Genomic DNA, 21,495 nt, shown 5'->3' on the forward strand with positions numbered 1-21,495 from the left:
TGTTTCACATCAACAGATATAATGATCTGTGCCCCCTTTAACCATACAAAATCATTCATCCATAATTGTATTTGTTGAGAATAAACGGATTAATTAGTGTTAGTTTGGATTAGTTAGCTAGATTAAGTTGTTAGACTTGACAGCTGTCAACAACTGTACATGATCAGAAATTAGTTAGTTGATTTTCTATATAAATTAGTCTAAGCTTGTATCTTGTTGCTTAATTTTTGTTTTCAATGAAATAGAAGACTTCTCTCTTCTCTCAAATTCTGTTCTTTAGTTTCTTTTTCTTCAAGCTTCAATGGAAGCTTAGTTCAGGTCATCAATGGAATTTCGATTCCATGTTTTTGTCCTGGTATCGGAGCAAGGGTGCTCCATTCGTTAGTTTTCTGCTCATTCACTTTTTTTTCCCAATTTCGAATTTCATTCTTCAATTCATTCTCCTTTACTAGTGATTTTTTGATTTCGTTCCTATTCACTGATCCCTGGTGAGTTTTGTTGTTGATCTCCCTCTTTCTCATTCACAATATGGCAGGAGAGAAAGAGACCATAGATCCGACTGATCCATTGTACATGCACCCATCTGAGAGTGCTGGTTCTGGAATTACTTCAGGCATTTTTGATGGAGCTGGCTATAGGTCATGGCGATGTGGTATGCTGCGAGCTTTATCCGTGAAGAACAAGATGGGATTCATCTATGGCAAGTGCAAAAGGCCAGATTCAAATGATCCCCTTCTCAACCAACGGAAACGATGCGACAACATGGTTACCTCCTAGATATTGCATTCACTCACAAAAGATATTGCTGATAGCTTGAAATATGTTAACAATGCTGCACAACTTTGGCAAGAGCTAGAAGACAGATATGAACAAACTAATGGTGATAAATTGTATCAAGTTCAAAAGGAGATTAGTGACCTAACTCAGGGATCCATGGATATTACTACTTACTACACTAAGATGAAGCGACTGTGGAAAGAATATGACACATTAAATAATAATAATCAATGTAATTGTGTATGCGTTTGTGGTGCCAAAACTACTATGCACAAAGCTGAACAAGATAGGAGGCTCGTTCAATTTTTAATGGGATTGAATGAAGTGTACACAGTGGTGCGTGAAAGTATACTGATGATGAATCCTCTTCCTACAATTGCACAAGGTTTTTCCATTCTGATTCAGGAAGAAAAGCAACGGGAGGTGAGGCCATCCAACCAATTAACCACACATAGTTCAGCTTTGAGTGCACATGGAAGTTCTCAGTTTAGAACAACCTACAACCAGTATAACAATAATGCCACACCAAGACCAGGAAATAGGTCCAATCAGCAGTTCCATAGAGGTAGTTCTTCAGGTATTCGAGTGTTTTGTGACAAATACAAAAAGCCAGGAAACACCAAGGACAATTGTTACAGGCTTCATGGCTTTTCACAAAATTTCAAGTTCACAAAAGGTAAAAATGCATCTGCTGCAGCTATACATGGAGGACCTGGTGAAGTGTTGGATGATCATTTTGATGACCTTGGCAGCCAAAGAACTGATAGTTGTTTCAACCTGTCCAAAGAACAACAAACTCAACTTCTTGGAAGTTTCCAAAGTGGATCACCATCTGAAGTTGTAGCCAACATCACTAGTAAAGCTGTAAACTTTGCAGGTATTCTTTCTTGTTGTACTCATAGTGCAATTATGGCAGATCTTTCATACAAATGTTGTCATTCACCTACTGCTTTTTGGATCATAGACTCAGGAGCATCTAACCATATGTCATATAACAAGAATTCTTTTACCAATACTAAGACCTTATCTTACCCTTTCTTAGTTACTTTACCAAATGGATATAGGGTGAAGGTAAGAGAAATAGGTGATGTTGTTCTCAGTCCAACCTTGACATTTCATAAAGTTTTGTTTATTCCTAGTTTCAAATTCAATCTCATCTCTATACACTCTCTTACTGTGAAAATTCTTCAATCTAATATTAATTTCTCTGCCTTCTCATGTATTTTGCCCTTTAATGAATAGGCCTTTGGAGATTGGTAGAGTAAGAAATATATTGTATTTCCTTTGCACAGAATGTCAATGCAAATCTCTCGAGTTCTTTCATCCTTCATCTTCTTCACTTACTGTTCATTCTCCTTCCTTTGTAAATAGTTACAAGTCCAGTGATGTATGTGTTGTCTCTAATTTTGCTACTATATGTGATATTCATGAATCACGGGCTTTTCCATCCTTTATCCTTTCATCTGTAAATGCTTGCCACTCACAAAATAAAGAAGTGTGTTCTTCTCATAACCCTTCATTCTCTAATGATTGCTCATTCACTAGAGACTGTGTAGATTTCTTATGGCATAACAGATTAGGACATGTTCCTTTTGTGAAAATGAGGGGTATATCCTCTATACCAGTTCATTTTTCCTCTAAATAATCTTTCTTATGCCAAATTTTCCCCATGGCAAGACAAAACAGGTCTCCATTTCCACAAAAGTCCCTATCTTCCACTAATAAATATTTTGATCTCCTCCATATTGATATTTGGGGACCATATCATGTATCCACAAAAAACAACTACAAATATTTTCTGACTATGGTAGACGACTATACCAGATCCACCTGGACACACTTAATAAGCTATAAAAGCAACACTTTATAAATCCTAAAAGTTTTTGTTCAGATGGTGGAAAACCAATTCCAAACCTGCATCAAAACCATAATATCAGACAATGGGTTGGAGTTTCCCATGAAGCCATAATGTTTTACCTATCCAAAGTAATTATACACTAAAGGTAATGTCCCTACATACCATAACAAAATAGTGTAGTAGAAAGAAAACACAAATAACTTTTAGAAATAGCAAGGGCACTTCTATATCAATCCAAACTCCCCATAAAATATTGGGGAGAGTGTCTCTTGACTGACACTTACTTGATTAACAGAATACCATCTGTTTCTCTCAAGAATAAATGTCCATATGAACTCGTTTACCTAAATAAACCCAATTATTCTCACCTTAGGAGTTTTGGATGCTTATGTTATCCTACCACCCTCAAGACTCACAAAGACAAATTTGAACGTAGAGCACAACCACACATCTTCATAGAATACTCTTTTGGAACAAAAGGATACAAGGTTATTGACTTTGCCAGTAAGAAGATACATGTCTCTAGGGGTGTTCAGTTTTATGAAAATATCTTTCCTTTTGCCTCTTCACCAACTCTTTCTTCTTTTGACACTGTATTGAAGCATATGAATTCTGAGTGTTCTTTTATATTTCCTGAAGACAATACCTTAAATGATATATTTCAATCACAGACTGAGAATATATCACCATCTGATGCTGTAGAATACAACACCTCACCATGCATACCACATACTACATCCAACTACCCTTTTACCACCACTCAAAATACTCCACACCATCCCAATATGCATCTGAATCCTAACTTGTCTACGTCCATACCTGAACCTGATGGTCATCTGAACATACCATCACCTAGGAGATTCTCTAGACCCCTTACTACACCATCCCATTTTAAGGAATATGTCTATTCCCTTCCTTCACTGAAGAACCAAGCCCAAACACCACCTAAATCTCTCAGTGCCCTCTTCACCAAAATTAGACATTTCTCCCTCACCTCCTTGGATCCAAATAGCCAGCAGGTAATGCAAAACATTTTTCATTATAAAGAACCTAATTCTTATAAAGAAGAAGCTATGAATCCTGCATGGCAAGCAACCATGACACGGGAATTTGAGGCCTTACATTCTAACCAAACTTGGGATTTAGTTCATTTACCTGCAGGAAAGAAAAAATTAGGTTGTAGATGGGTCTACAAAATCAAGCACAAAGCCTATGGATCTATAAAGAGGTTCATAGCAAGATTAGTGGTAAAAGGATACACTCAACAGGAAGGAGTTGACTACACTGAGACCTTTTTCCTAGTGGTTAAAATGACCACTATTAGAACTCTGATTAGTGTAGCAATCAGAAAGGGATGGAAACTTTATCAACTAGATGTGAACAATGGATTTTTACATGGAGATGTACATGAGAAAGTTTATATGGATGCTCCTCAAGGATTGGAAATAAATAATCCACAATTGGTATGCAAACTAAAAAAATCTTTATATGGGTTGAAATCGGCCAGTAGACAGTGGTATGCTAAGCTCACAGAAGCATTACAGCCAAGGGGATTCGTCCACTCAACTAAGGATTACTCACTTTTCTACCAAAAAAATGCCATTTCATCAGTTTTTGTGGCAGTATATATAGATGATATAGTGTTAACAAGAACAGATTTAACAGAAATCAAAAACTTAAAGTCTTTTCTACATAATGCTTTCAAAATCAAGGATCTGGGACAACTACATTATTACCGTGGTTTTGAGTTGTTGTACAAGGAAGATGGTGTCATTATATCTCAAAGGAAGTTCACCACAGAGTTGTTGAAGGAGTTTGATTGCATGTCCTACACACCAGTAACTGATCCATTAGAATCCAATTTCAAATTATTGACAGATGAAGGACCCCTTCTTAGTGATCCTACCTATTACAAGAAACTGGTGTGGAAACTCAACTTCCTTACTAATACTAGATTGGATATAGCTTACAGTGTTCAACATTTGAGTCAATACATGCAAGCTCCCGGAGAACCTCATCTCAAGGCTATAGTACATGTTCTTAGGTATTTGAAGAATGATCCTATCTTAGGGATTTTCATGTTAAAAGATCCTACATTCACCCTTAAAGCATATTGTGATTCAGACTGGTCTTCTTGACCTGATTCCGGGAAATCAGTCAGTGGTTATATTGTAATGCTTGGGAACAATCCAATTAGTTGGAAGTCCAAGAAGCAAGCCACAATTTCTCTTTCGTCTGCTTAAGCAGAATATAGGTCCATTAGAATGGTGGTTGGAGAATTGATTTGTCTAAGAAGAATCTTGATAAAATTTGATATTCCTTGCACTAATCCTACTCATGTGTACTGTGACAATCAAGCAGCAATTCATATACCTAGGAATCCTATTTTTTACGAACGAATGAAACACATACACGTGGATTGCCATTTTGTGAGGAACACCCTACAAGATGGAATCATTACTGTTCATTATGTTTCAACTCAAGATCAATTAGATGATGTGTTCATTAAATCTCTAACAGGAATCAAGCACACTGCAATATTGGGCAAGTTGGCAGTGGATTCCTCCCCTCCAACTTGAGGGGGAGGGTGTTGAGAATGAACGGATTAATTAGTGTTAGTTAGGATTAGTTAGTTAGATTAAGTTGTTAGACTTGACAGTTGTACATGATCAGAAATTAGTTATTTAGTTGATTTTCTATATAAATTAGTTTAAGCTTGTATCTTGTTGCTTAATTTTTCTTTTCAATGAAATAGAAGATTTATCTCTTCTCTCAAATTCTATTCTTCAGTTTCTTTTTCTTCAAGCATCAATGGAAGCTTAGTTCAGGTCATCAATGGAGTTTCGATTCCAAGTTTTTGTCAGTATTTAAGGTCATCTGAATTCCCATAGAGTTGGGTAACAATAACATAGAGGAAAGAGCACATTGGTGAAAGCACCTATGGGGTATTTATAATATTTCAAAGACATTTATAATAATTGGTTTCAAGTTGTCTTGGCAAGGCAAACATAGGTAGGTCACTTCGGATTTCTTTGGTTATTTGATGTTTGCCTCTCCCTATTTCTTCCCAAATTGGACACCTTCCATCACATGTTCTACATAATATATTAGATACAATTTACATAACTTTTGAATAGAGAGATATCTTTATCTATCTTAACTGATGGTCTAACAGTACGATGGATTTTTATTTTATTCTTAAAAGAGAAACTTGAGAACATCACCCTTGGTCATGTACTTGTGGTTCTTCTTTATGATTTTTTAATTAAAAAACGTTATTTTACGTACTAAACTAAGTTACTTTTAAGGTGCTTACGATTTTGCTATGCATATTTTACATGTTGCGACTACAATAGCTTCAGCTACCTGGATAGTAATGAATGTTGAAGCTATTCCCCATAACTTTTGTAATTAATCAACGTTGAAATATATCAACTAAGTTGGTAATCTTTGTCCAAACTTAGTTCGAGATGTTACAAAGTGAGTTAGTTATTACATATACTAATTTTTCGTTTTAGTCTGAGCTCTGTGTTTTTCAAGCAAGTAAACTTCATGTAACGTATGGTGTTTGGAATTAGCTTGTACATTATACTTTGTATTACGCATTTGAGGTTCCAAATGTATGATTGCAGATGGACAAGCGAGAGACTTGCATCCAATTTAATTAGAATGTTTCTTTAGTTTTCAAATCTCAAATTTGTGTGATTAGGACTAAGGTAGATGGTACATAAATTACCTTCTGTATATGAAACTACAATATAGTGACCATCATGCTGTTCTGAAATGCTTTACACAACATGTTAATCGTGTTGGCCCCCGTGCTTTTGCAGTAAACCTAACTCTGACTTGACATTGTTAGTTTTGTCATCTACATGCACCTGAATTTGTAAGCAGATGCCTGATGCAATACATTACTCTTAACATTTAAGGATACAAGCAATGCAATTTTACTTTAGGTTTTCATTTTTTAAAAAAAGTTTTTTGCTTTTGCTCTATCCTTCACCACTATATGATTATACCAAACACCTAAAAATTAACTGCATCCTGAAATTATATAATGTTGGCACGGGCCTCGCCCATCTAGTTATAATGCTAAATGAGCAAAAGGCACCCTTGTACAATAAAATAGACTTAAAGAGACAGACTAGATAAATAGTACAAAACATATTTGGTAAGCTAAATAAACAAACAAATTTATACACTATATTTACCAAATATAGGGAGAATTTAAAAATATATATATATTGCGAGAGATTTTGAAATTCGTCAGGTATGAGTAATACAATAATTTCTTAAATTTGCTTTGTATTAGTGATAAAATAATTTTTTTAATTTGTTATTATTTATACAAAGTGAATTGATTCCCGGCTGGTGCATTCCTTATCATGCTCTCTAAACCTAGGAACGTCGTAGTTCCTAAAAAATTTGACTTCTCGCCGGAATGGCCAATATGGCCGCCATCCAGCCTTCCTTAAGTGTTGGACCAGCGTTATCTCTCTATTCTGATATTTCTTTTCCCATATTACAATATCCCAAAGCTCCAAATTCTATAATATTGCCTAAACCTAATAATGATTTGCTGAACGATCCTACAAATTTTCCTATCGAGAAATCTAGTAAGGAGGGTTCACTAGCTATAGACTAATTTTTTGATATCCTCAAAACGAATAAATAAGCAGCACACATTAATCAATCGGTGGAACCTATTATTATTATGTCACGATCCTACCTAGGGCCTAGTCGTAACACAATGATTGGGATGCGAGGGACCCCAACCATAAGTCATCTTAGCATACATCACACACGTAAGGTAAAGAACAACATAAATATGAGCGAAAGTAATCATTAAGTAGGGAATGGGACTAAGGTAAATTAACTCTATAAACGTCCAATCCGAACTACACCAATATATCGTTTAAACATGCCTCTAGTCTAATCTTTGACTGGGGCTTAGGACAAGCTCCTAGCTCACCCTAACAATAGAAGAAATGTCTAACAATAGTAACATGAATAAAAGTCCTATCCTCGGTAGAATGAGGACTCACTAACTTCTTAGAAATCTAACGAAAACTCTAACCACGAGCGGGGGAGTTGTGAGCTGTCCATCCCTACATTATGAGACAATGTAGGCAAAATATGTGTTAGTACGTTTGAATGTACTAAGTATGTGAGGTATGCATGAACAAGAAAAAGAACGTATCAATATGCCATAATATGCATAACCAATCATAGTGAACATGAGTATAGCTTAAAAGCAACTTATAACATAACAAACTCTTGGTACATGCATATCATAAAACTTCAACTTTCAACTCATAACTTAACACCTCATAGCTTAACTTGAACTTGAACTTGTGAGGGATAAAACCATTAACCAACAACTAAGACCATGGAGCTACTACATGGAATCCAATGACTCCTGCATTGAAACTGGTTGATCACTCCTGCATCGAAAAAGGGGAGGCTACCTTGCCGGGCATACTACATTAGAATAAAGTTTGAAAATAATTGGGTAAATAAATATAATTTATCATATAATCAAAATACTTTAGCCATGAGAATCGAAGAAATAATCTCTTTGAAGCCTTACATACGCTAATATAAGATAGGTAATTAAACTTCAAATACTTAATAATCTATGCATTTAGAATCATGATATGAAAATCCATAAAGTTTCATACTTAAATTAAATAGAAGACTTTGATAATTCATTTGAGCTTCATAGATGAAAGGATTCATGAATCAATACCCGCATACCTTAGAGTAAAGCTTAAAGAAAAGAAACATAATTTATCATACAAATCAAAATACTTTAGGCATGAGAGTGGAAGAAATACTCTCATTGAAGCCTTACATACATGGAATCCGAAGCGTTACTCAAAATCGAAGGACTTAATAAACACTATTGAATCCTAGAATTTTTCTCCTCACCAGAGCGTTTTGTGTACTACCCGGAGTATATGAATCACCAGAATAATATTTCTACATTACTAAGAACTAAAACTATATTTTGAGAATGAGTAAAGGAGTGTATAGAGAGAAGAGTTGCTTGAGAAAGATTGATGAAAAAATTAATGAAATAAGGTGGGTATGTATAGGTGTGAAGGAGGTACCTAACAATTATTAAAATAATTATAAAGAAAAATATGAAAATTTAATGGAAGATTGTGATGTCATGGGTGATGTCAAATGGAGGACTATTGATGTCATTGGTGATGTCAAATGGATCTAGATCTTTCCATGGTTGGTGAGATGAACCTTCTTTTAATGGAATACCCTTTTTCGGAGCTGCGTTTGAAAAAGATAACTTCCTCATTAGGATTTGGTGTCTCATATGAATTTTTGCTCTAGAAGTCTACTTTCATGCCGTTCAACAATCAACCAATTTGGAGCATCCTACAGTGAGATAATTTTTCTTCTACAAATACTCAATTTCTTCACAACATCATGTCTTGCAACAATTAATTTATTTGACCTACTTAACCTCTGAAACTTAAAATATAGTCTTCACAAAAGTTGTAGGTCATGATGTTCGGGTTATTCTGTAATATCCCCTAAAAACGTTGTATACGATGTTTCAATTTTTGCCTAAACATGATACAGCCTCTGTATTTTGGTCATAACCTTTCATAGAAATATCCAAATTGAGTGATTCAAATTTCTGAGTAACCACAAGATCATTACCTACAACTTTTATGAAGACCATATTTTAAGATTCGGAGGTTAAGTAGGTCAAATAAATTAATCTTTGTAAGGTAGGATGCTGTTACGGAAATGAGTGTTTATAGAAGAAAAATCATATCTCACTGTAGGTTTATCCAAATTGGTTGATTCTTGAACGATATGAAACTAGACTTCCATATCTACAATTCTTATGAAGACACCAAATCCTAATAAGGAATTTATCTTATTCAAACGCAGCTTCCAAAAAGAGTATTCTGTCAAAGATAACTCATTTCACCTACCATAGAAAGATCTAGATACATTTGACATCACTCATGACATAAATTGTCCTCCATTTAACATCATCCATGACATCAATATATTCCACTAAATTTTCAGATTTTTATTTATAATTATTTTATTTATTGTTAGGTCATCTTTCCCACCTATAAATACCCACCTTATTTCCTCATTTTATTCATCAAGCTTTCTCAAGCAAATCTTCTCTCTATACACATTCTCAAATATAGTTTTAGTTCTTAGTAGTGAAGAAATACTATTCCGGTGATTCATATATTCCGGGTAGTACACAAAACGTTCCGGCAAGGAGAGAAGCTAGGACTCAAGAGTGTTCATTAAATCTTCCGGTACCAACTAAAGCTTCGGTTTCCAGGTATGTAAGGTTTCAATGAGAGTATTCCTTCCACTCTCATGTCTAAATTATTTTGATTATATGATAAATTATATTTATTTTCTTTAAGCTTTACTCTAAGTTATGTGGTGTTTATCCATGAATTCTTCCATCCATGTAGTCCAAAAACTCTTTCAATTAAATATCTTGATTTTAAGTAATATTTTCTTATGTTAATTCTTATTTTTACTTAATAGTATGAATCATGGTTAAACTAATGATTATTGCTCTATTTTGATACAACGTAATTTTATATATATGAATTTATAGTTTGCAAGTAATTCCTCTATTTATCTATTTAAAGGTTCTTGAAATTCATGGTGGGTTGTTTAAAGCATGATTTTTAATTAATGATTTTTAAAGTATTTATGTATATTTAATTACATACATATTTGCAAGTTGAAGTGATTTGATCCCACCTAGTTTTACTATGTTTTTAATAAAGTTTGACTTGAAAGCTTTGACTCCAAATAAATGTTTATGAAAGCAATATCTATGATCAAAAAGGGAGTCTTATGAAATGAAAGAATGATGAAATGATATGAATGATGGATTCTTTATGCAATAAGGACAATTCTTGCATATTTGAATTATCAAATGTTTTAATGAGCTATTCTACCGAATATGATGTTTGAATTCTCAAGTTATATGCTATAAATATTTTGAAGTATTAAACTATTCCGTGGGATTGACTTAGCACCGAATGAGGCATTGAGGTGGGATTCGGTAAGGGAATCCTAGTAGCAGCCCCTTGTCTCATTAACTATGTGCCAACATAGGAGCCCTTGTAGGCTTAGGCTAATGGATCCATAAATAGCCCTTAAAGTTAAAGTTAAAGAAATGAACGAAATTGACGGAGTTCTACCTGGCAAGTAGTCTCCCCGGCCAACGTAGGGGGTTATGTTGGATTCCATGTAATAGCTCGCATGGTCTTAAATGTCGGTTATGGTTAGCTTCCCACAAAAATGAATGTTTTAAAGAATATCCATATGATTTATTATGCATATATTACATTATGTTCCATATTACATAAATGTTATAATATTTTCTCAATGTTCATGCATCCTTACATACTTAGTACATTCAAAGTACTAACGCATACTCTTTTGCCTACATGATATCACCATGTAGGGATCGGTGCTCCTCCTCGTTCTCCTCCACGTGGCTAGTTGATATTCCATCGAAGACTACTTTTGGTGAGTTCCCATGTTCCGGGAACAATACTCCTTTGTCTTTCTAGCTTATGATATGTTAAGATATTTTATTATGGCATTTCTTCTATTATGATTGAGGGTGAGCTAGGAACTTGTCTTAGCCCCATTAAATCTAATAGTTAGAGGTATTGTTGGACATATGTAAGTTGAATATTTATTATTATGATTTCCGCTTGTCTATTTATCATCATTACCTATGAAAGGCTAAAAGAATGCTAAGAGGCTTGTTTGAGGTACTTTCGGGTTCCTCATTCGCTATGTCACGTCTAGGCCCTAGGCTTGGGTCGTGACATATTCAAAATTTGATTCACCTAATTTGGACCTTTCTATTAAAAGTTATGCCTAAAATACAGAAGCGATATTATTTTCATCGAGAATTGGAACATCATATACAATATTTTTAGGGGGTGCTACATTATCCCCCCTTGAGAACATTCGTCCTCAAATAAGGAAAGACTTAGCTTGAGTAGAGTAGAGTGTAAACCAATAACCCATCATTAATGCAATAGTGCAATTTAAAACATCGTTCGAAACATATTTCATAATTTTGCAAGCATATGATAAGAAAAGTTGAAATACAAGGATTTCAAGTAATTGAGCAAGGACAACTTAATACCTTAGGTTTGGGTAGAGGGAAAAAGATGAGGATATCGCTTAATCATATCCGTTTTTGCTTCCTATGTAGCACTTTTGATTTTTTGATTCTTCCGAAAAACTTTAACTGATGCAACTTGTTTGTTCCTCAATCTTTTAACTTATCGGTCCAAAATTTCAACCAGAACTTCGTCATAGGTCAAGTTTTCTTCAACATTCACTATTCTTAAAGGAACAATGAAACTAGGATCACCCACACATTTTCTCAACATAGACACAAGTAACACCGGATGAACCATGGCCATTTTCAATGGAAACTCCAACTCATATTCAACCTTGCCAACACGTCTCACGATTCTATAAGGCCCTACATACCTAGGTCTCAATTTCCTTTGCTTACCAAATCGAACCACACCCTTCATGGGTGAAACTTTCAAATACACCCAATCGTCAACATTAAACTCAAGATCCCTTCTTCTAGTGTCGGAATAGGACTTTTGACGACTTTGAGACGTCTTCAACCTTTCTCTAATAATCTTCACCTTCTCTAAAGCATCAAGTACCAAATCGGGCCCAACAAGGTCATCTCACCTACTTTGAACCAACCAATCGGGGATCTACATCATCTCCTAAACAAAGCCTCAAACGGCGCCATTTCAATACTTGAGTGGTAACTATTATTATAGGAAAACTTGATGAGCGGTAGATGATCATCCCAATTTCCTTTAAACTCCAACACACAAGCCCTTAACATATCCTCTAGTGTTTGAATGCTCCTTTTAGCTTGCCCATCCGTTTGAGGATGGAATACGGTGCTCAATTTTACCTTAGTACCGAGGCCCTTTTGAAATGATCTCCAAAAGTGAGAAGTAAATTGGTACCACGATCCGAAATAATAGATAACGGCGCATCATGCAACCTCACCAACTTTTGAATATACAACTTGGCATAGTCTTCGGCACTATAGGAAGTCTTAACTGGTAGAAAGTGAGCTGACTTAGTCATTCTATCAATAATTACCCAAATCGAATCATGACGCTTCCGGGTATAAGGCAAACCCACTACAAAATCCATATTATCATCTTCCCACTTCCAAGTAGGAATTTCAATGTCTTGGGCTAGGCTACCCGGCCTTTGATGTTCGACCTTCACTTGTTGGCAATTCGGACATTCAAAAATGAACCTTGCTATGTCCTTCTTCATGCCACCCCACCAATAGAACGTTTTTAAGTCTCGGTACATTTTCGTCGAACCGAGATGAATGGAGTATGTAGAATTATGAGCCTCCATCAAGATCAAACTCCTTAGGCCATCAACATCCAAAACAAATAGACAACCTTGGTAGTATAGCACCCCATCTACCTCTTGGGAAAAGACCTCTATCTTCTTTTCCTTCACCAATTTCTTTAACTCGATAAACGTCAGGTTAAGATCTTGCTTTGATTTAACATCCACCACTAAAGAGTATGCGGACCTATTTTGAACAAACATATCACCCTCATCAGTACCACACAACTTCACCCCTAATCTAACCAACCGGTGAACATATTTTACCAACTCCCTCTTCCCTTCATCCACATGGTCCACACTCCCCATAGACAATCTACTAAGTATATCGGCAACCACATTGATTTTACTCGAATGATAGTGCACACTCATGTCATAGTTCTTAAGGAGTTCTAGCCACCTCATTTGCTTTAGATTAAGGTCATTTTGGGTGAACACATATTGAAGACTTTTATGATCGGTATACACATCCACATGCACCCCATAGAGGTAATGCCTCTAAATTTTCAAAGCAAAAACAACATCCGCCAATTCAAAGTCATGGGTAGGGTAGTTACGCTCATGCACCTTTCATTGTCTAGAAGCATAAGCTATGACCTTGCCATTTTGCATTAAGACACAACCTACACCAATCTTTGAAGCATCACAATAAACTACAAACCCTTCTAATCCTTCTGGTAAAGTCAAAATAGAAGCGAAGGTAAGTCGATCTTTCAAGGTATGAAAACTCTTCTCACACTAATCCATCTATAAGAATTTGGCTTCCTTTTGGGTCAGTTTCTTCATAGGAGATGAGATGGAAGAAAACCCTTCGACGAACCTTCTATAGTACCCGATTAGACCCAAGAAGCTCCTAATGTCCGAAGGAGACAATGGTCTAGGCCAATTCTTAACTGCCTCTATTTTCATAGTTACAACCTTGATCCCATCACCGGATACTACGTGACCAAGAAATGCCACCTCCTTCAACAAAAATTCACACTTACTAAATTTTGCAAACAATTGCCTATCCCTCAATGTTTGAACACGACTCTCAAGTGATTTTTATGTTCTTCCTCTCCTCAAGAGTAAATCAAAATATCATCAATTAAGACTACCACAAAAGTATCAAGATAAGGTTTGAACACCTTATTAATCAAAACATGAACACCATCGGCGCATTCGTCAATCCAAAACTCATCACCACAAACTCGAAGTGACCATACCTTATTCGAAAAGCCATTTTGGAAATGTCACACTACCTCACCTGTAGTTGGTGATAGCCGGACCAAAGGCCGATCGTGGAGAAGTGACTTGCCCCTTGCAATTCATCGAACAAGTCATCTATTCTAGGGAGTGGGTACTTGTTCTTAATGGTCATATTATTTAATTATCGATAGTCTATGCACATTCAAAGCGACTCATCCTTCTTTCTCACAAATAACATGGGAGCACCCCATGAAAAAATACTTGGTCTTATGAACCCCTTTTCTAACAAGTCCTTTAATTGTTCCTTCAACTCTTTCAATTCTGCCGAGGCCATCCGATAAGGAGGAATAGAGATAGTTGGGTATCGGGGAGGAGATTGATACCAAAATCAATTTTCTTTTTGGGAGGGACACTGGGAAGGTCATCGGGAAACTCATTGACTATGGGAATAGACTCAAGAGGAGGATTTTCGAAGTCGACATCCCTAACCCTCATAATGTGGTAAATACAACCCTTAGAAATTATTTTTCGCGACTTAAGATAAGAAATAAACTTAACCTTCACCAATGAATCACGATCCTCCCATTCAATAACGGACTCATTTGGAAATTGGAACTTGAATGGATGAGTCCTACAATCTATGGAAGGATAAGATATATATAACTAACTCATCCCAAGAATGACATCGAAATCTACCATGTCAAGCTCAATGAGATCACAAAGAATAACTTTATGCAAGATAGACACAGGACAACCCCTATAGACCTTTCTAGCAATAACCGACAATGGGGGTAGACACCAAATAGGGCACTAATAACATTTTGGGTGACACATCAAACCTATTAGCAAGGAATGGAGTAAAAAATGATAAATTTGCACCCGGATCTAATAGTGCATACACATCAAAAGTAAAGACCTTTAACATATCGGTAATGACATTGGGTGCGTCCTCAACCTCTCGTCTCCCATGCAAGGCATAAAAGCGGTTGGTACATTGGACACTTAGGCTTGTTGACCATAAGTAATTTGGCCTTAAGGCCTACCACCACCATCTCTACAATCCCTAGCATGGTTGCCCAGCTTGCCATACTTAAAGCATGCATTGGAACAGCCTAAGCATTCCCCTTTGTGAGTCCTTCCACACTTCTTGCAAGCGGGAAAAGTTTGAGAAGCAACATTCTCTCTTGGAACCATTAGTTTAGCACCGTTGTCCTTATTGAACCTTAGAGGAGGAGTATTGGTGTAACCTTATCCCACAAACTGTTCCCCACCTTGGCCTTTGTCATTGTTATCATAATCGGACCTTTGAGGGTTAAACCCTTCACCATCCACTCTAGCCTTTTTGAACCCCTTTGATCTCTCTATCAGCTTCTCTTCTTCAATTTGTTCTACGTAAGTCATTAACCGAGAGATGTCCATCTCCTTGACCAAAATGGCCATTTTACACTCCTTGGATACCAAGCTTAAGACACCAAAAATAAACTTGCTAATCCTAGATCTTGGGTCAGAGACCATGAAGGGGGCATACTTTGACAACTTAGTGAATTTGAGAGCATACTCCCTAATGCTCATACTTCCTTGACGGAGGTTGATGAACTCTTGGATTTTGTCCTCCCTTATCTCCAATGGGAAGAAGCGGTCTAGGAAGGCACCTTTGAACTCTTCCCATCCTATCGTCCCCATTTCTTCATCCCTCTCAACAACCCATTGTTCGTACCACACTCGAGCCACACTTTTGAGTTGATAGGCCACTATCTCGTCCTTCTCATTCGGTGGCACACTCATCATAGCCACAATCTGGTACACATATTCAATAAACTCCATTGGGTCCTCATCTAGTTTAGAACCATCAAACTCGGGCGAATTCATCCTTTGGAAATCCCGAATCCTAGAGACCGGATTATGCATTTTAGGAGGAGGAATACCTTGATGTCCTTGGTTGGCTACGACTTGAGTCAACAACGTAATGATATTGTGAAACTCGGCATGGGTTACCCTTTCCTCATGATGTGGGGCATTGGGAACCGAAGGAACTTGGTCCTCATCATCAACCCTTGCTCTTGGAGGTGCTCTTCCATGAGTCATTATCTAGAGAACACGAAATGGGTTGTTAGTTAAAGGAAAGCTTAGGAAACTCTAAGGCACGACATGAATTTGAAAGAAGTGAAAACTTTCTTAAACGTCTCATAGTCTCCTATTCATAGTTATGGCGCACTTCACAACCATAAAAAAGATTCTATTTGATGCAGTATGTTGGACTCCAAAGACCATTCAAAACCTCAAGATCTGATACCAAGTTTGTCACGACCCAAGCCTAAGGCCTAGACGTGACATGGTGAATAAGGAACTAGAAAGTACCTCAAACAATCCTTTTAGCATTCTTTTAACCTTTCATAAGTAATGACAATAAATAAACAAGCAGAAATCATAATAGTAAATCTTCAACTTACATATGTCCAATAATACCTCTAACTATTAGATTTAACGGGGCTAAGATAAGTCCCTAGCTCACCCTCAATCATAATAGAAAAAAATATCATAGTAAGTGTCTAAAGATCTCAACATATCATAAACTAGAAAGGTAAAGGAGTATTGTTCTCAGAATATGGGAACTCACCAAAAGTAGTCTTCAAACGAAATCTCAACTAGCCACGTGGAGGAGAACGGAGAGGAGCACTGGTCCCTACATGGTGATATCATGTAGGCAAAAGAATATGTGTTAGTACTTTGAATGTACTAAGTATGTAAGCATGCATGAATATTGAGAAAACATTAAAATATTTATGTAATATGAAACATAATTCAATGCATGCATAATTAATTAATATATATATATATATCATTTAAAACATTCATTTTGTGGGAAAATGACCATAACTAGCATTTAAGACCATGCGAACTATTACATGAAATCCAACATAACCCCCTACGTTGGCCGTGGAGACTACTTGCCTGGTAGAACTCCGTCAACTTCATTCATTTTTTTAACTTTAACTTTAAGGGCTTTCATGGATTCATTTGTCTAACTCTACAAGGGCTCCTATGTTGGCACATAGTTAATAAGACAAAGAGTTTCTACTAGGATTCTCTTACCGAATCTCACCTCAATAATTCATTCGGTGTTAAGTCAATCCCACGGAATAGTTTAATACTTCAAAATAGTTATAGCATATAGCTTGAGAATTCAAAACATCATATTCGGTAGAATAGCTCATTAAAACCTTTGGTAATTAAAATATGCAAGAATTATTCTTATTGCATAAAAAATCCATCATTCATATCATTTCATTACTCTTTTATTTCATAAGACTCCTTTTTGATCATAGACATTTCTTTCATAAATATTTATTTGGAGTCAAAGCTTTCAACTCAAACGTCATTGAAAATATAGCAAAGCTTGGTGGGTTGAATCACATCAACTTTCAAACATGGATGTAAATAAAATTATGCATAAATACTTTGAAATTCATTAACTAAAAATCATGCTTTAAACAACCAACCATGAATTTTAAGAACCTTTAAAGAGCTAAATAGAGAAAATATTTGCAAACCATCAATCCATACATATGAAATCACTTTGCATTAAAATAGACCAATAATCATTAGTTTAACCATGATTCATGCTATTAAGTAAAAATAAGAATTATCCATAAGAAAATCTTTTTTAAAATCAAGAGATTTAATTGAAAGAGTTTTGAACTACATGGGTAGAAAAAAGTCATGGATAAACACCCACATACCTTAGAGTAAAGCTTGAAAAGAATTGGATAAATAAACATAATTTATCATATAATCAAAATACTTTAGGCATGAGAATCGAAGAAATAATCTCATTGAAGCCTTACATACGCTAATATAAGATAGGTAATTAAACTTCAAATACTTAATAATCTATGCATTTAGAATCATGATATGAAAATCCATAAAGTTTCATACTTAAATTAAATAGAAGACTTTGATAATTCATTTGAGCTTCATAGATGAAAGGATTCATGAATCAATACTCACATACCTTAGAGTAAAGCTTAAACAAAAAGAAACATAATTTATCATATAATCAAAATACTTTAGGCATGAGAGTGGAAGAAATACTCTCATTGAAGCCTTACATACATAGAATCCGAAGCATTACTCAAAATCGAAGGACTTAATAAACACTCTTGAATCCTAGCATTTTTCTCCTCGCCGGAGCATTTTGTGTACTATCCGGAGTATATGAATCACTAGAATAGTATTTCTACACTACTAAGAACTAAAACTATATTTTGAGAATGAGTAAAGGAGTGTATAGAGAAAAGAGTTGCTTGAGAAAGATTGATGAAAAAATTAATGAAATAAGGTGGGTATGTATAGGTGTGAAGGAGGTACCTAACAATTATTAAAATAATTATAAAGAAAAATCTGAAAATTTAATGGAAGATTGTGATGTCATGGGTGATATCAAATGGATGACTATTGATGTCATGGGTGATGTCAAATTAATCTAGATCTTTCCATGGTTGGTGAGATGAACCTTCTTTTAATGAAATACCCTTTTTCGGAAATGCGTTTGAAAAAGATAACTTCCTCATTAAGATTTGGTGTCTTCATATGAATTGTTGCTCTAGAAGTCTACTTTGATAGCATAGAAGAATCAACTGATTTGGAGGACCCTACCGTGAGATATGATTTTTCTTCCATAAACACTCCATTTCTTCACAGCACCATGTCTTGCAATAATTAATTTATTTGACCTACTTAACCTTTGAAACTTAAAATATGATCTTCACAAAAGTTGTAGATAATGATGTTCGGGTTATTTAAAAATTTGAATCACCTAATTTGGACCATTCTATTAAAATTTATGCCCAAAATATACAAGAAATATCATTTTCATCGAGAATTAAAATATCATATGCCCAAAACAATTCACAAATATCAATCCTACATTTACCTATTCTAGTTAAGTCGTCATCATTCCCACAACCCTTGTTTTGGGACTAGCTATGCATAATTATAAGTAAAGCATCAAGAACTTGTATATAATATATGAAACAATACTTACAAAGTGATACAAAATTACCACAAGAATCAAATAAAGCAAAGTAGCAAGCAAAACTTGATTCAAGTCTCCCAAGATAGCCAAGAAACACAAGTTGTGGCGTTGTTCCTTTAGCTACTGCCCAGCATGCGTTGTTAATGAAAAAAGACTCAAAAATATAGTTTAGGTCGTGTATAATACCCTTCAAACATTAGGGAAAATGTGGGAGAAGGTATCCCTAAGCCTAGAACAAAATAAGGTATCTATAGAAGTCAAAAACTAATCCTAAACCAACTAGGAAAAAGAAACTTGATGCACTTTGGATTGCTCTGGATGGGAGCCACCACAGCCATTTGTGTACACCACGGCTCGTGGTGACCTTCCTTGGTTATTTCCTTAGCCTTTTTGTCTGGCCATCCCACCACGGCCAGTGGTGAGGACCACGGCTCGTGGTGAGGCTCTTGGTGGTTGCCTTGGCCATGTTGCTCCTTGCTTTGGCTCATGGTGGTTGCCTTACCCTTGCCACTTCTTTCCTTTGAATTTTTATGGATTCCTCTTCACTAACTAACCCACCACGGCCAGTGGTAAGCACCACGGCTCGTGGTGGATGGGCGTAGTGCATGCCTTAGCCACAAAGCCAGATGCCTTTTCTTGGCTGCATTCTTCACGAAGGGCTTCCTTTCACGACCATTATTGCACACCACATCCCGTGGTGGCTGTCTTGGTGTGCATACTTAGTCAAAACATGATGATTTAATCTTCCAACACCCATTCCAAGGTCTTTCAAGTTCCGGTGAAGTTCGTTCTTTGAGTTCTCTTTTCAAGTTGTCTAAAACCTTGCCAAACTCAAGTGTTTGAACACCTCTTGTGAGATTTTGATTTCCTTTTGGCATCACCACAACATCAAGCTACCAACATCCTTCAAGATCAATAAAATTTTCACATGAACCATGCCAAATATCATCAACCCAAGTGTGCTTTAATTTTTCTGAAAACTAACTAAAAACACATATAAAACTAACAAAATGCGCTTGAGAACCTACAATAACTCCTAGTTTTGGGCATCATAAATATCATATTTTGGCAACACATCAACAAATACTCAGACTTCAGCAAGTTTTCACATGGGTTGCCTCCCATGACGCACCTAATTTAACGTCGTAGCACTACGTAAGTTACTTGATTACTCTTTGATTGGGTTTTTCATTAACTTGATCCCTATAGTAACAAAAAAAAACAGAAAACTAGGAAATAGAACAACCTAAAGTGCACACTAATAGACTATTTTAAAACTATATTCCCCAGCAATGGCGTCATACTGATAACACTTAATTACACCTGTTGATAGAGATATAGACAATCTTTATCAGTATATTTTACCTAACTAAGAGTCGGCATCGAACCCACAGGGAATATGTTGAAATAAGTTCTATTAGCTATCACTACTCTATCGTAGTTGCTACTTCCCGAAAATAAACTAGCATAAGGTAAAAGTAGCAGTTTTGATTTTAGTTTAGAACAAGCAATAATGCAAAGACAAGTAAATAATATTTAAGTTGTAAATAATATGAAGACTAGACTAGGATTGTGTTCCCCATGACTTGTAAGTTAATAGGCTCATCGTATTAATGATATCATTTATTCTATTGCATGCAAAATCTAGCTAGTTGGGTAACATCTAATTCACCTCCCGGTCCTTCTTGTATGTATCTCATTCATCTCCTCCCGGTGTCAGAATGTATACTATACTAACCCTCGCCATGGATCTTAGAGTACTATCTCCTCCCGGTCTCAAGTAACTTAGATGAAGTTTATCCCTTCTTTCGAAACCAAACTCTTCAAATTTCTGTTGTGACGTCTTTTCCTAATCACTACCTCCCTCCCGGGAAAACAAATAATACAGGAAAGTTCTTAATGCGTGCACTCACTAAGAAAGACTTTTGAATGAAGAAATCACAATACATGTAAAAACAATTCATATATATCAATCCTGTGTTTGCCTATTCTAGTTAAGTCGCCATGGTTCCCACAACCCTAGTTATGGGACTAGCTATGCATAATTATAAGTAAAGCAATAAGAAGTTGTGTATAATATATGAAACAATACTTACAAAGTCATAGAAAAGAAGCACAAGAATCAAACAAAGCAAACTAGTAGGCAATACATGATTCAAGTCTCAAAAAATAGCCAAGAAACACAAGT

The 21,495-nt window shown here is 35.8% G+C and overlaps 1 protein-coding gene across 2 annotated transcripts in view; it reads right to left on the reverse strand.

Annotated features, from left to right (window-relative positions):
* Positions 1–880: 880 nt before the first annotated feature.
* The window catches only part of LOC129889023 (uncharacterized), a 31,027-nt gene continuing 10,412 nt past the window's right edge, over positions 881–21,495 (reverse strand). Inside the window, exon 3 of one of the 2 annotated variants that reach the window (XM_055964122.1) lies at positions 881–1,554. In XM_055964122.1, the coding sequence (XP_055820097.1) occupies positions 1,509–1,554 (46 nt within the window). In that variant the 3' untranslated portion in view covers positions 881–1,508. The remainder of the gene's footprint in view (positions 1,555–21,495) is intronic. The other variant, XM_055964121.1, reaches the window with a different exon arrangement.

This window comes from Solanum dulcamara, chromosome 5 (assembly GCF_947179165.1).
Source record: "Solanum dulcamara chromosome 5, daSolDulc1.2, whole genome shotgun sequence".
Lineage (NCBI taxonomy): Eukaryota > Viridiplantae > Streptophyta > Magnoliopsida > Solanales > Solanaceae > Solanum > Solanum dulcamara.